At 50.3% G+C, this 15,806-nt stretch overlaps 1 protein-coding gene across 8 annotated transcripts; it reads left to right on the top strand.

Annotated features, from left to right (window-relative positions):
- Positions 1-437: 437 nt before the first annotated feature.
- On the top strand, positions 438-15,116 carry SPRY4 (sprouty RTK signaling antagonist 4). Of its 8 annotated transcripts, none has more exons than XM_055389268.2 (3): positions 438-698; positions 5,747-5,797; positions 10,424-15,116. In XM_055389268.2, exons 2-3 carry the CDS (start codon positions 5,776-5,778, stop codon positions 11,368-11,370), a joined length of 969 nt encoding a protein of 322 aa, XP_055245243.1. In that variant the 5' UTR covers positions 438-698; positions 5,747-5,775; the 3' UTR covers positions 11,371-15,116. The 8 variants fall into 8 exon arrangements, with proteins under 8 accessions (XP_055245243.1, XP_055245244.1, XP_063562907.1 ...); XM_055389269.2 differs by lacking the exon at positions 5,747-5,797 and adding an exon at positions 8,441-8,518 and having other exon boundaries at positions 441-698; XM_063706837.1 differs by having other exon boundaries at positions 441-698; positions 5,747-5,808.
- The last annotated feature ends 690 nt before the right edge of the window (positions 15,117-15,806 follow it).

Genomic DNA, 15,806 nt, shown 5'->3' with positions numbered 1-15,806 from the left:
CTCCCGCCCCCGCTTTTGACTGCCTGCGGGGGCAGAGATCCCCAGATCTAGGTGTGTCCTCCCCCACCCTGCTCTCAACCCGGGATCCGGACGCCGCAGCGCCCCCCACCCCCCAGCGACACTGACGGTTCCTGCCCAGGCCCGCAGTGGCGTGAAGGTGGCCTTTACCTCCTCTCGCAGGCTGGGAGGGGGTGCAGCCCGCGCAGCTGGCCCAGCTGCAGCAGTCGCCGCCGCCCTCCATTCATTAAAAAAAAAAAAAAAAAAAAAAAGGCAACAACCTCCACTGGAACCTCCACCCCTCTTTGTAAAAGAACGACGGCTCCTGGTGGAGCTTGAGCCAGTCCCAGCAATCACGGGTTAAGATCTTTTCCCGCCCCCCATTCATAAAAAAAGGAGCGCAGCGCATGCGCGCTCAGGGTCTGTTGTGCCCACCCATTCATAGAATCGCGAACGGCACGCGTGCGCACTGGCGCTCCCTTCCCTCCCATTCATAAAAAAGCCATTTTCCCAGGCAGTGGTTGCAACATCGCCGCGGAGGTAGCGAGCTGAGCTGACAGCGCGGAGCTGGCGCTGTGGAGCGCAGGGAGCCTTGCCGGTTCTTCCGACCGGCGTCTGCGAGTACAGCGGCGGCTAACCTGCTCCGGCTCTAGGATTTACACAGACGTGGGGCGATGCTTGTGACCCTGCAGCTCCTCAAAGTAAGTCCATGGCCGGTTTGGAGATCTGAAACTGCCCCGCTCTGAGCCGCGACGCGACTCCCCCCTTGGGCTGGGGCAAATGGTGCGCTATTTCTAGGCGCGCCTCAGTGTTCCTTCCCTCAGCCTGCGCCTCCTTGAGTCGCTGCGGTGCGCCGCAGCTCCCTGACGCCCTCGGCCCGGCCGGCACGGCGCCGGGGGTGTTCACAGCCTGGCACCGCCGTTTCCGACCCCTGGGCATTGCCAAGCCCGGCTTCCCCGCCCTCTGAGACTCGGGAAGCCCCGTGCGTGTCCCGGGAGTTTGCCTCTGGCCTGGCCTCTTTCCTTCTCCTGCCACCATCCGCCTCGAACGCTGGAACGGGCGTCTCTGGGCTTGGTCAGGAGCCACCGTTTGGGTCGGGGGGCGCCCTCGCTCTGGGCGGCTCGCCTACCTCCCAGCTCGGTGCCCACGGTGCCAGCTTTGCCGTGTATCTCCCAGCCCGCCGTAGCGGCCTATGCTCGACGTAGATTTTTTCTTTCTCTTCGGAGACGTGACGGACTGAATTCCCTCCCCTTCTGCCTCTCCCTCGATGGTCAGCGAGGGGCTGGCTCAGGACTGGGCATTCCTACTCCCTCTCCTTGGCGAGGCGGTTCCTCGCCGTCTGACCTTTGCTCCGCTGCCGCATTTTATGCTATGCAACTGCCTTGCAGTTGACTTTTTCTTGCCTGGCCTCTGTAAGGCCTGAGGCTTCTCGGCCACCCTGTACCTCCCTATCCTCGGGCACCGAGCTGTGCCAGGCCCCGGAGCCCCCAGGCCGCGCTAGGGCTGCGGTGGGGGTTGAAGGTGCGTTTACATAACACTAGGCGTGTGGGAGCTGGAGGAAGAGGTTGCGAACGTAGGAGAGATTAGGCTCCTACTTTCCCTCCTTCCTTCTTGGTGGTACCAGGCTTGACATCACAGAGAAGAGGATAGAGACGGTATGTTCTGACAAATTCTGAATCGCCAAGACCCCGGGGACAGTGAGCTGGGTGAGGGCGGGTTTGGCTAGCCAGGGCAGCTAGAGCTTGGCTCCATCACTGGGTCCAAGGCTGTGCCCAGTTCCCCCTCCATGCAGACGATCAAAAAGCATTTAGACAGTAGCTGCTCTTGTGCAAGAAGAGGGTTTCTCAATTCTCCTTGATTGGGGGTAGGGGGTTGTGGGCAGGAGAGGCAGGGGAGACAGAAAATGGTTGCGTGGCTTATAGGGCTGAAGGATGGGTAAGAGAGGCGAAATGGGCTGGAGGGGCTAGATGGTAGGCAGAGTAGGGAGCTGCTGGCTGCCTCTTTCAGCAGCTGCTGGAGGGGCATCCATATTGCCAAGGCCTCTGTGAGGGCAGGAGGCCGCCTTCTGGCGCAGCAAGGCTTCCGTACCCCCCAGCGCGGTTAGTGCTGGAAAGAAGAGTGTACAGTGGGGTGCCCAAACCTAGTGGCAGCCCCTTCTTTCCTGCCTCCAAATCAGTGGCGTGATTCTCTCCAGTTTTGGGAGAGGCCAGACACACTGGAGGCCAAAGAACTTGCAGAGGGGCGGAAGCAAGCACTCGTCTGTGTCTGTAGCTGACCGAGGCACTAACCTCCCTGACAAGTCTCTCGGGATTCAAAGCTGGAAGGTATAAGGCTCAGAGAAGTTGGGAACTGTGGGTTTATCAATCTCTTAATGAGCTCAGTCTGGCCTGAGGCCCTACCCAATATTGCACTGGTGGATTTCACAATGTTTGGAGTTCTCCAGATCTTCACACAAATGGAGCATAAACATCTCTGAAATTTTCAGCCTTTTTTTTTTTTTTTTTTTTTTAGGGCGGGTGTCAGGAGAACTAGGAGAGGCAGGGCTGCAGTTAAAGATTTCTTTCTCTCTCCCTCTCTGTCTCCCAGAAGGGTGGGAAAGAACTAGTGGAGATGTCCAGTGTGAAATCACATTTCCTCTTTCCCATCTCTTGGGAGGGTTCTCACGTGCTGCCAGGCTCCAGCAAATCCTGATGTGGTGAACAGCACACACACTTACCAACCAAGCCGTGTGGCCAGTACGGGTGTAGGGTGGGGATTTTAGTAGCAGATTTCTGAAATCTTCATGGACAAATATTGGCCAGCTACAGTGAGCAGACATTAAAGGCATCTGTTGGTTATCGGGAGTCACTCCCTTTCGGTGGAATGTAAATGCCCTCTTGCCCTTAGCCCTCCTGCCCAGCCCCATGACCTTTTCCAGATCACCCTCTGAAATGGCCTCATCTCACTAAAGCTTTAGTTGGGGGCTGGTGGGAGGAGACAGAACACATAGTAGGGCAGAGGCTGTGGACAGGTGGACATTTGGAGCTTACGGATGTCGTTTTCATTTATATTTTATTTTTTTTTTTGAGATGGAGTCTTGCTCTGTGACCCAGGCTGGAGTGCAGTTGCGCGATCTTGGCTCACTGCAACCTCCGCCTCCCAGGTTCAAATGATGCTCCTGCTTAAGCCTCCCGAGTAGTTGGAATTACAGGTGTGCGCCACCACACCCAGCTAATTTTTGTATTTTTAGTAGAGACAGGGTTTCACCATGTTGGCTAGGCTGGTCTCGAACTCCTAAGCTCATGATCCGCCGGCCTTGGCCTCCCCTGGGATTACAGGCGTGAGCCACCGCGCCCGGCCTCACGTCATTTTTATCTGCATCCTCCCAGAATTGGCGGAGAGATGTGGCTCTTTGGAAATCTGTCCTGCCCAGTTCGCACCCACCCATGACCCCAGCCCCAGCTTTGGTAAACCAAAGGTTTGGCTGACTTTCGTGAATAATAAATGAAAGCAGCCTTTCAGTGCCAAATTTGAAAATCAGTGATACAAAAGTTAAGAGAGGAATAAAACCCATTAATACTTCCAGAAGTGACCCTTGAGCTGTGTTGCTCTGGGATTTAATACTTTGGGACCATATGTGGGGATTCCAGTTTACAGGGCTGAATGTCTCGTGGTTTGACATCTTCTAGCTCCAAGATTTGTGCCCCCACAGTGTGTTTTTCTGTCCTTGGGCTATCCTGTTGATGAGGGCCTGGGTGTTGGTGTAAAGGAGGCCTTGGAAGGAGCCCTCCCTCTTTATTCAGAAAAGTCCAGTGTTTCTTGGAGAATCATGGTGTTCCATTTGGTTCTAAATCCACAGTGTTTGTCATCTGGCCTCTACTTAGGTGGCAGTTCCCTTGTGATGACAACCTGGCTAAGGATTCTCGCCCAGGCCTCTGAATTTGGAGACAAAGTTGAAAATTTGGGGTTTTGAATGTAGACATGACAGAGTTTTTAAGGAAGGGAAATGGCTAGAGTGGAGAAGGTTCTATCTCAGGGCCGACCTTATCTCCCTGAAAGGAGAAAGCAATGACTCATTAGAATATGTTTTTGCTCTTTCAAAAGAGCCACGGGAAGGTGAACAACTTTCAGAAAGCTGTATTGTCCCTTCCAGACCAAGCCAGGGGCCAGAACAGAGCAGATGTGTGACTAGGCAAACCTGCTAAGCATGGCCTTAGTTTCCCCATCTGCACAGTAGAGAAAATAAACTCCTCCCAAGGGGACAGAGGCCAGCAGAGCTGCTAGTGAGCGGCCAGGACTAGGGCCATGCTCATTGTTATTATTGGGCTCCTAGGAGGAGGGCCTAGTTTTAAGGGTGCCCCTTTCCTGCACAGGAGGTGTGGGGTGTTGCATGATGTAAGAGGGAGGGTATTCTTGGCTCTCGGGGTCTGGGGCCACCCTGCAGATCCGGACAGCTGACAAGGCTGGGGAATGTATCCGGGACATGTGGCTGGGCTTAAGAGGCTCCACAGTTCAGCTGTGATCATGATTGTTCTTTCCAAGGACAGGCCCCAGTCAGTGAAGGAAGCAAGGGCACAGGGGGAGGGAGCACAGATGTGCTGGATCTGGCGGAGAAGGGAAGGGGCCCTTCGGGGCAGGTGGCTACTTGCAGAAGAGTGGTTTCCCTTGTCAGTAGTCTTTTTTCTGGTTGGGGGAAGGGGAAGTCATTTCCTGCTCCTGTCCCAGGAGTAAGCTAAAATCTATTATTGTAAGTTCATTTCTTGGTGGAGGGTAAGAAGACAAATAATAAGATCTTAGTGTCTGTGGGAGGAAGCCCTGCCCTAGGAGTCTAGGGTTCTGGTCCCACCCAGACCTGGACTTGGCCAGTAGTTCCCAAACTATGCCAGTGGTTAACAGGCTCCTTCTGACTCCTTCTTTACTGACTCTTGGCTTCTAATCCTTCTTTATGGGAATCTGAGCAGACAATTAAGGCGGTAATACAGTGAAGCAGAAACTCGAAGCTGATTAAATAGCCCAAAGCCCAAAGTGTCCAGCAAGATTCCCACCCTTCCGTGTGCTGGGGCTTTGGAGCTCAGCTGATTGGTTGTGAAAGAGAGAAGAGAAGAGGGTTGGGAACCGGTAACTGGTGGTGGGATGAAGTGATGAAAAACAACCGTTTTTTTTTTTTTGTGATCTCTGACAGATTGTGGCCAGAGGTGAGCTTCTTAGTGCTGGTGCTGGGGGTAGGGAGGTGGGGAAAGGAAGAAGGATTCATAGACAAATCCAGCTCCCCAAATGCTTTATTCTTCCACTGGGGCCATTCTCAGCAGAGATTGTCTTTCTTTGCAGGGTATAGGGAGGGGCAAGTCCTCTGCTTCCCTCAGCATCCCTCCCCCTCTTTTTAAAGTCCTTTTAAAGCAATAAGTCATTATTTGGTTGTAACTTAATTAGCTAAACTGGAATAGTGTCACAAAGAACCAAGCAATAGTGGTGGGCAGGCTCTCTGGCAGCCTAGAGACCTTTATTCTGAGTTGTTTAAAGGGTTAAACAACCTTCACTGAAAGAACCCGCTGAGACTGAATGGGGCAGTGCTTAAACTACCCATTCATTCACAGCCTCTTGCCAGTTTGTCATTAGCTGACCTGTAGCTTTCAAAGTACAACTGTCAGGTTTTCCCAATATTTCCCAACTCACCTCCCTAGGGGTAAGTCAAGGGGAGGGTGTGGGTGGGTGGGATTAGGCATCCTGCTCAATTGTGCGGACATTTAACATGCCTCTTGATTCTTTTCAGCCAGCCTGTATTGAGCGGTTTGCAGCCTGATGCTCAGCCCTCTCCCCACAGGTACAAATGCAGTGAGTGTCAGACTGGCTGGCTCTGGGCTCCCAGACCCGCCAAGCAGCAAATACAGTGTTGCGCGTGTTCTGGGGATTTTGATATCCTGCTGATTCAGTATTCTAGGATTCTCTGTGCCCTGGCTCCCTCCCTTCCTCACAGACCTGGGCCAGGGAGCCCCATCAATGAAGGTACCCTAGGGACCCTTAAGTTCAACTTGATAGGTGGGGAGGAGTAGATAGGTGGGGAGGAGTAGAGATTCCTTTCCACCCCAGGGTTTCCTTTTGGGGACTGGTTTGTAATAAACTCCTACAAGTGAAATCCATTCAACTATAAGAAAACTAAAAATGAAACCACTTTTAAGACGGGGGATGGCATGTAACACTGAACTGGAGTGAAGAGCACTTGAACTCTGAGCCTTCCTTGAATGAGAGAGATTACAAACCCCCACAGCCTTCACTCTCCACATTGAAAATTCCCCTCCCTGGGGTTCAGGCTGATGTAAGCCCCATCTGGCTGTTCTTCCCTGTTGGTTGCATTGCAGAGCCCCAGGATGTTCTAATGATGTTCCGTGAAGGCTGGAGGAGTCCATGGTTGTGAAAGTGATGGCACTTTCATGCCTTTCCATAAATTCCCAGAGGTTATGGAGGGCTTTTGCAAGTCATTGTAAGTCAGGGCTGAGAGGTTAATATTTCAGCCTCTGAAGCCTCTGCTGTCTTGGTTCAAATCCTGCTCTGGTCACTTGCTAGCTCTATGACCCTTTGTGCTTCCATTTCCTCCTCTGTAAAATGGGTTCTCTCTTGAAGTATGGTGAGGATTAAATCACTTGATTTATGGTGAGAAAATAAATCACTGAGGGCTTAGCATGGAGCCTGGCACCAAGAAATGTTTCGTAAATATTAGCCGTTTCCATAATTATTATTTATTATTATTAGAAGGTTGAGGGAGGTAAAAGTCCCTTCCCTCTTGCCAGTTCGTAAGAGTACCACCTAAACTGGATAGAGGTGCTTCTTTGGCTAAGTGGAGTGCTGGGTTTCTTTCTCTGTCCAGTGTCTTCCAAATTGGCCATCAGTCTCTTCCAAACTGCTTAAATGAGGCAAAACCTCCTCTCTTATTTATATTATAAATCTCTTACTACCTTGCAGGGGAAGCAGGCAGCACATATTAAATTGCACTTAAGATTGTCAGCATTGCTCAGAGTGGAGGGTGGGTGTTTCTCAGTGAGTAGAGATTGATCTACCAAATCAACTGAGAGTTGTTTTTTCTTTTTCTTTCTTTTTTTTTTCTTGAGACGCAGTCTTGCTCTGTCACTCAGGCTAGAGTGCAGTGGTGCGATATTGGCTCACAGCAACCTCCGCCTCCTGGGTTCAAGTGACTCTCCTACCTCAGCCTCCCAAGTAACTGGGATTACGGGCACCTGCCACCATGCCTGGCTAATTTTTGTATTTTTAGTAGAGATGGGGGGTTTCATCCTGTTGGTCAGGCTGGTCTTGAACTCCTGACCTCAAGTGATCTGCCTACCTTGGCCTCCCAAAAGGCTGAGATTACAGGCATGAGCCACTGCACCAGGCCTTCTTTCTTTTCTTTTTTAATTTCTTTTTTCTTTTCTTTTTTTTTTTTTTGAGACATCATTTAGCTGTGCTGAGGGGTTCTTAAATAGGCAGCTCAGAAAATTGTTTTCCTTTGTCAGCCAAATAAATTCAGCAGATGCTCTTGGAGGGTCCCTGCTGGTGAGGGGTGAGGCCAGCAGTGGAACTCTGATTTGGTTTTTGCCGAGCTGGTGGTTGAAAGGAATCCTACTACATCGGGGTTATAATAGGGAAGATACATTTTAGAATATGCCCAGTGGAGCCATCGGATGCTGCATCGTCCCCAGAGAGCCAAGTCATCGTGGGCCAAGCTCCCATCCCCATGTCTGGCCTCAACTGCAGGCCCAGATGTTGACAGCTGCCTCTGGAGGGTTATGGGAGCCTGTGAATGCCAACATCCCCATTGCCTGCAGCGGCTGCTCCCATCCTGGCTTCCTGGTGGGACTTTTCCATGAATTGGGGAATCTGCTTTCTGATTCCAAGGCCTATTAAAATTTCTGAGCATTGCCCATTTCTTTTGCTTTATCTGTAGGACATGGGCTGTTTTTAAAGAACCTCACACATTTAAAAAAAAAAAAAAAAGTGAATCTGCTTAAGGAAAGGGAGTATTTTACTTTCTTCCACAGCATGACCAGACCCAATCCTGGTCCTGAGAGACAAAACCCAACTATATGGGGCAATAGAAGCTTCAAACTGCTGCCTACATTGTGTTGGCAGGACCCTGAATATTCCTGACATGGGTTTCTGGAACAAGGGACTCATGTTATCATTGTCCAGGGGTGAGGGTTCTGGCTGGTGCTGGAGAATCTTATCCATGGCATTTTTAATTCTTAGGCCAAGTCACACCCTTTCCTCCAGGCAGCGTCCTCAGTGCTGGACCTTGGGCTCCTAACTCTGGCCTCTTGCCCCAAACTCATTTATTCTAGAAGCAAGGCCTTGGAACACCTATTGAGAATAAGTGGGCAGGCTGAGGCAGCATTCCCTGGAATTCCTACGTTGTCATCAGCCTGATCCTTGGAAAACCTCCTCTCCATAAATGCTTACTTGCATTCCCTCTCTCCAGCCCTGACCACAGGATCTCCACGGGAGGCTGCTTTGGCAAGTGGCTACTCTTTGGTGGCAGACCTGCCAGACACTTAAGGTAAACTCTGCCACAAGGAAATCGCCAATTCGAAGGTGATGCTATGGTTTCATCCTAAGAGAACATGGGGGCAGGCACTGCCACTAGGTAGGCTTTCTCCAAGACAGGAAAAACAAGGCGTGTAAAGAAATACCAGCATCCTTTTAAGTAGGCAGGGCCATGGGAGCAAAGCCAATAGTTGATGCCCTGCGTGAATGGGAAATATCAGTTGACTGAGCATTGAACCTTTCAGAAAAGACTGGATGCTTTTTGGATTTAGCAGTGTAAGTGATGTACATACTGGAGCCCCGTGGATAGCCCCCTTTTTATCCCCTTCATAAACTTTTATCTAGAGCTAGCTTTTTATTTTAGACAGGTTCTAGATAAACCTAACAGCAGAGGGGCAGGATCAGCTCTCCTAATTAGAACATCGTTAGCATCTTGATGCAAATTTAGTAAATGCAAAAGCATTTACTAAAACCCCACCCCATAATACATTAATGCAATGGCCTTTTTTTGGTTTTGTTTTAAAGACTTATCTTTCTCTTTTACCCTCCCTCCCCATTCCCTGGGGTTCTTAAGATTGGGGTGGAATCTTCCCAGAGTGTAATCTTTCCCTTGGATTCCAAATTGTATCCCCTTGAGCAGAGGTCTTGGCCTTCTGCTGCTATTTCTTTAAATTGATCTCCAGCAGAATTCCAAATGTAAAGGTCAGCAGGCAAGGAAATGGCACTTCTAATAGAAAACAATGTGCACTTTCTAAATTTGAACCAAGCAGTTTCCGCTCTTTGATTTAAGTGACTTCCTGGGGTTCCGTGTCAGGCACTGCAGTTGAATCTCTGGCTGGATTCCAACTTAAAATTGCACTCTCTCGGTGAAATTAGAAACTGATCCAGGGTTGGCTTAGCTATTCTAGTAAATAGCATTTAGGCTGAATGTTCAGCTCAGCACTTGGAAATGGGTGATGTGAGTGCCCCTCGAGAGGATTTCCCATCCAAGTTGTCAGAAGCTCACATACCCAGGGATTATTAGCCACGGCAGGTTGCTGCTCTTAAGAAGTGGTAGTAATAAGTTAATATCCTGGATGTGCAGGCATCAGATACAGCCCTTCTCTTGTGAATATCTGAAGTAAAGGGCTTGTTTATCCAGCTGATAAACTCCATGGGAGCACCCAGAGCTGTCTGTTGAGTTCACCACATTGTCCCCAGTGCCTGGCATGGTGCTTGGCAGGCAGTGCTTGTAAGTGCTCAGGAGATCTAAACTTATTCCCTGGGGTAGCGATAAATTGTTGCTGCGTGCCAGGTAATATGCTAGGTAATAGATAGTATTTTCTCATTTATTCCTTGCAAGAGCCCATTTTACAGATGACAAAACCAAAATCTAAGGCATAGAGATGAAAGAACTCATTCATAGCAATATTGCTAGACCAAAGTGAGAATCAAATTTGAGTGTTGTTCCAGAGCCTGTGTTTACATCCACTGAGCTATGTGTCTTAAATAAGGAGCATGTTTCACAGTGACTAAGAGAATGAACTCAGGCTGCCCAGGTTTGAGTCCTGCTACTGATAGTTTTGGATAGTTTTGTGTGACTTTGGACAAATTAATTTGAACATGTCTTTTCTCTAAATAGAAAAGGGGGATAATAGTAGTTACGTTTTAGGCTTATCATGAAGTCAATGACTTAATGCATATGGTGCTTAGGAGAGTACCTCTGTCTTAAGTGCTCAGTAGTATTATTTCCACCACTGACTTCTTGTCATTATTAATCATCTTAAGCTTGGGGAGTCACTGGAAAGTCCACAGAGGGATTTTAGTTCCTATGTCAGTTGGGCGGCTCCCAAGGACCTGATGGGGGGTGAGGTATTGGCAGGCCACATACTGATGCCTGGAATCCATTCTCTCTTCCTTTTCCCCACCCCACCCCCAGGGCCCCTAGAAGCCTGTTTCTCCGTACAGTCCAGGACCTCCAGCCCTATGGAGCCCCCGATCCCACAGAGCACCCCCTTGACTCCCAACTCAGTCATGGTCCAGCCCCTTCTTGACAGCCGGATGTCCCACAGCCGGCTCCAGCACCCACTCACCATCCTACCCATTGACCAGATGAAGACCAGCCACGTGGAGAATGACTACATAGACAACCCTGGCCTGGCCCCGACCACTGGCCCAAAGCGGACCCGGGGCGGGGCCCCAGAGCTGGCCCCGACGCCCGCCCGCTGTGACCAGGATGTCACCCACCATTGGATCTCCTTCAGCGGGCGCCCCAGCTCTGTGAGCAGCAGCAGCAGCACATCCTCTGACCAGCGGCTCTTAGACCACATGGCACCACCACCCGTGGCTGACCAGGCCTCACCAAGGGCTGTGCGCATCCAGCCCAAGGTGGTCCACTGCCAGCCGCTGGACCTCAAGGGCCCGGCGGTCCCACCCGAGCTGGACAAGCACTTCTTGCTGTGTGAGGCCTGTGGGAAGTGTAAATGCAAGGAGTGTGCATCCCCCCGGACGTTGCCTTCCTGCTGGGTCTGCAACCAGGAGTGCCTGTGCTCAGCCCAGACCCTGGTCAACTATGGCACGTGCATGTGTTTGGTGCAGGGCATCTTCTACCACTGCACGAATGAGGACGATGAGGGCTCCTGCGCTGACCACCCCTGCTCCTGCTCCCGCTCCAACTGCTGCGCCCGCTGGTCCTTCATGGGTGCTCTCTCCGTGGTGCTGCCCTGCCTGCTCTGCTACCTGCCTGCCACCGGCTGCGTGAAGCTGGCCCAGCGTGGCTACGACCGTCTGCGCCGCCCTGGTTGCCGCTGCAAGCACACGAACAGCGTCATCTGCAAAGCAGCCAGCGGGGATGCCAAGACCAGCAGGCCCGACAAGCCTTTCTGACAGTTTGTGTCGAAGCCCCATTGCTCTGCCTGGAAACCTGGTTCTCTTCTGACATCTAAGAAGACTGCAGCAAGGTCAGAGGTTTTAGCCTCCTGAGGCTGACCTTGCTAGTCTGCCCACTCCCTACCCCCAGCTTCGGAAAATACAGAGACCACCATCACGTACCCTGTATTCCCCAAGATGATGAAGAAGCACTTTGGGGCTTTTTTTCAGGGTCCTGAAACTTTGTGTCAAACAGACAATGCAGGGGCAGGGTGTGGTTTGGGGGTAAATTTTTCTTTTTCAGAAGACAGAACACAGATGTGGACACATATCCGGAAACTGCAGCTGCTTGAATGCCTTCCCAGCCCCTCCTTCTCCCTCCCTCCGCCCCCCCCTTCCTCTTTTCCATTGTCTTTGGCTCTCACAGGAGCTAGCTGCCTGGGAGGAATTGTTAACTGAGTACCAGGGTACCTTTAAAGAAGACCCTTGGAGTCTTCTATACCTTCTTCTCCTCCCCTATCTCACTCCACCCCACTTTGTCCCTGATGTCTGGGGGAAGGTGTAGAACACCCTAGCAGTTCCTATTGTATATACTTGGGAGCCACTGAGAACAGAGGACGGCCAGTGAGTCCAAGCCTCGTTCCTCCTTCTGCCTCCCCGGAGCCACAGGATGGATTTAGGAGCCACTGCTCAGTGCACTTCTCCCTTCCAACTGCATCAACTAACTCTCGGGGGTGTTCTGCTCACCACACCGTCCTTCGGTTCTTACTGAGTCACAGACTCGCCTGCCCACTACGTGTCCTGGGTTCTCTCTACTCAGATCCCTTCCAGAAACTTTATATGGGTAGAGGAAGCCAGGGCGGCAAATGCGAGACCAAATATCATTTTGCCAATGAGTCTGAGGCTGTGGTCTCTGGATCCAGTCATGTTTTTATAGAATAATTAAACCGGATGCTAACGGTGTTTTAAAAAATAATAATGAAACAACTTGTTTCCTTTTGGCCACCCCCAGGAAGGGCTGATTTCAAAATCTGGGGGCGAGCAACCTCAAGGAACACAATTTCCCTCCCTATCAACAAGAGGATTTTAACAGCAAAGAAGAGAGGCAGCACCTCCCATTGGCAGAATGACCGCTGAGCCAGGCTGGGTTTGGGTTTCTTCTCTTCTGATTCTGCTGCTCACTGTCATAGCCTTTTGTGTATAGTGATGTGTCTGTATCTTTAATGTAAATAGAGAGATGATGAAAAAAGAGTCTATTTTAGTGTTAGGAAGCCCCAGCAGGGGAGTCGGAAGAGCTTGGAAGAGCTGGGGAGAGGGTAGGGGAAAGGTTTTCCAGGGGCCACTGGGTTTGAGCCCTGCTTTTGTGCACAGCCACACCACCCTCTCCCGACAGCCTTCAAAGACGTAGCAACTCTTTCTCTCAAGGTGCTAAAGGACTCAGAAGGTGCAGCACGTCCAGTGGGTAGGTACTTGTTGCATGCAAAAGCTGTAGTGTATCTGGTCCTTCCTCCCCAGCTGTTGTGTGGGGTTCTTGCTTTGTGTGGTATTTTGTTTTCCCCTCTAATGAGAGGGCATGGCCTGAGTCAGAAGAGCTACCCCAGGTGAAACTGGAAGTGCATGAGGCAGAGCGTCCGTAGCATTTCCAGTTTGTTCTGTATAGGAACAGAGGTGCCTCCGGGAAGGAGGCAGCGAGGTAGGTAGCTATGATAGGCAGGCACCTAATGCTTCTCAAGGACTTATTTTTTCCTTCTTGAAGACTAGTAGTAACATCTTATGATTTAGAGTAAGTTAATTGTAACCATAGGTATTTATTGATTGGAGGAAGGGAGGGTCATATTATTTTCGGCTTTATTTATGTAACATTTGCTAGCTTGTAAAAGGCGAATGTGAAATATTGCATCTGCATTTTCCAAGGCTGATTCGTGTAGCTACCCTTGCCACAGTTGTGACGGATGTATGGATGTTCTTGAACATTTCAGAGGGAGTGGTAGAAAAAAAAAACACATTCAGCCAACCACTTATATGAATTGAATGTATCAGAAGTGTACTGAAGGGACTGGAGATGGTTTTCCTCAGATGAGGGGGCCCCAAAATTGATAGTGCACATCTGCACACTTTCTGCGAGGCCTCAGAACTTTTCCCAGGGCCCCTCCCTCAAATTGTCTCCATGGGAAACTTGACCCAGTGGCAAGTTGCACTTTGGTGATCTTGGTGGTCTACACACCCGTTCTGTGGAGAGTCGATTTACATAAGCTGTGTATACACACACACACACACACACCCCTACCCCACACTGACTGTCTACCGACAGAGACCCTATTTCCTGGCAAACGGCCTCCTGAACCCTGACTTTTTGTGTACATACTTGTAAACACGGATTTTTCTGGGTTTTGGTTTGCTTTTTCCTTTTTTCCCCCTGCCCCCGTTCTAGCTTGTTCTTCTTGGTTTGCTTTCAACCTGCTTGATGGATGTCTGCAGAGTGCTCTCTAAGAGTCCACCTCAGTGCCTCGTGTGCTCAGTGGTCATGGGAAGGAGCGAAGGAACCATCCTTGGTTCTCCCAGCTTGGTTGTGTAGCAATCCCTCAGCATTGTTTTTCTCAGCTTCTTGGCAAAAATTTAAAAAACAACAACAAAAAAAAAAACAAAAGGATAAACTGGCTTGCCTGTGGACCCTCCCTGGCTCTGGGGCCAGTTGAGAGCCACTGAGGGACCCAGCACTCAGAGACACAACACATGTGTAGCTGCTTCTGGCTGAGTGTGTTTCCTGTCACCAATGGCCTGTTTGGCTGGACGATGCCTCGGCTTGACCTTTTTTGAAAAGTGCTGGTTAGTTCCCGCCCCTGGTAAACCTGGGGTAGGTGGGGGTTCTGCCTTAACTCGAGGGGCACCTGGGATCCAGGACGCTTCTAGGGGGCTCTGGCTGCCCGTGTTAATGAAGGACAGCGCTTCCGCGAGCACCCTGGGAACTGGGTCTTGGGTAGCAAAGCCCTCCCAGAGAAAAGATGGGCACAACTAAGGCTTTCCTGAGCAGGAAGGGGGTGAAGACCAATCCCTTCCTTTGGTCCTTTGGTACGCACCCCCTCAGAGCTGAGATGGAAGACATGGCTAGTTCTTTTCAGCCTTGTGGAGCCTGTCAGTCGCCATCATACCTCGAGTGAGACCCAGCTAGATAATGACTTGTCCAAGATGGCACACGTGGAAAGTTGATCTGCACCAGAACCCGGATGACTGTCACCTTGAAGCATCCTGTTCTCCTTCTGTGCAGTCCCAGGAAGTGTCTGGCGGGCGTGGGCAGCACAGCTCTACACTGTACAATTCACTAGGGCATCCTGCGAGCCTCACTAGCCTTCTGGTTCATGCCTTTGACAAGCATTTTTGTGCCCCCTCTGCTTACTGTGACAGTCGATGATGAATCTTGCGTTGCCATTTTCTGCTGTGGGTAACTGTGTGCAGTGTCTTGCCTTGCTTTCTCTTCTCACTGTCCCACAGCTTGGTTTCATGTTACAAACAGAAAAGCTCGAGGCTCCCACCCCGCCACATCCCAACTTCATTTCCCCCTCACTGTAGCCCATTTCCACCCCACCACAAAGTTGCCACAGAAGGTTTTCTTTGTATAGAATATTTATTTTGAAGCTCTATTTTAATAGTATTTATTTTAGAAAGTCTACTATTGTAAGAGTTCTTCTGTTTGTGAAGAAAAAAACAAGTTAAAAACTGAATGTACTGATTTAGAAAATATATATAAATATATATTGTTAAATATACACGGGACTGCCGTTTCTGGTGTGTTTGTGTGTTTACTTCCCTGACCTCTTCAGCCAGCAAGGCCTCAAGTTTGAGAATAAGCAGCCACTGAAAGGGGAAGAGAAGATAGGGCTTCCTGGGCTGGGCAATCCCTTCTCCCAGCTCTAGGACGACCGTAGAACCATCGGAGGAAAGCTGCTCTTCATTATGAAGCGGAATACTGCAAGGAGCTGCTAGAGCCTCCTTCCTAGGCAAGCTGTCCCCTAAACTGGAGTGTGCTGCAGATGGACAGCAAAGCTCCAAAACTGGGAAGAGGTAGAGGGGGAAAAGTGTCATCTGACCTGTCCATTCCTCTCCCTTTATGTCCTGATTGCCCCCAAAGCAGGTTTTCACACACATGAACACACAACATACATGCTTCAAGGAACTAAATAGAAAAGCCCTTGGTCATTTCCGTATCTTCACAGGATTGGTGCATATTGCACAAAACTAGTCCTTTTAGCCTCGAAAGCCTTCCATCCATTTCATGACCTTGTAATGTACCTTCCTTCTGTTTTTTGTTTTGTTTTGTTTGAGACAGCGTCCCAGGCTGGAGTGCAGTGGAGCAATCTCACTCACTGCAACCTCCACCTCCTGTGTTCAAGCGATTCTCCTGTTTTCGGCCTACTGAGTAGCTGGGATTATAGGCATGCACCACCATGCCCGGCTAA

This window comes from Gorilla gorilla, chromosome 4 (genome assembly GCF_029281585.2).
Source record: "Gorilla gorilla gorilla isolate KB3781 chromosome 4, NHGRI_mGorGor1-v2.1_pri, whole genome shotgun sequence".
NCBI classification, from domain to species: Eukaryota; Metazoa; Chordata; class Mammalia; order Primates; family Hominidae; genus Gorilla; species Gorilla gorilla.
Note: the sequence above shows the minus strand (reverse complement) of the source record. Positions and strands in the feature narration are given on the sequence as shown.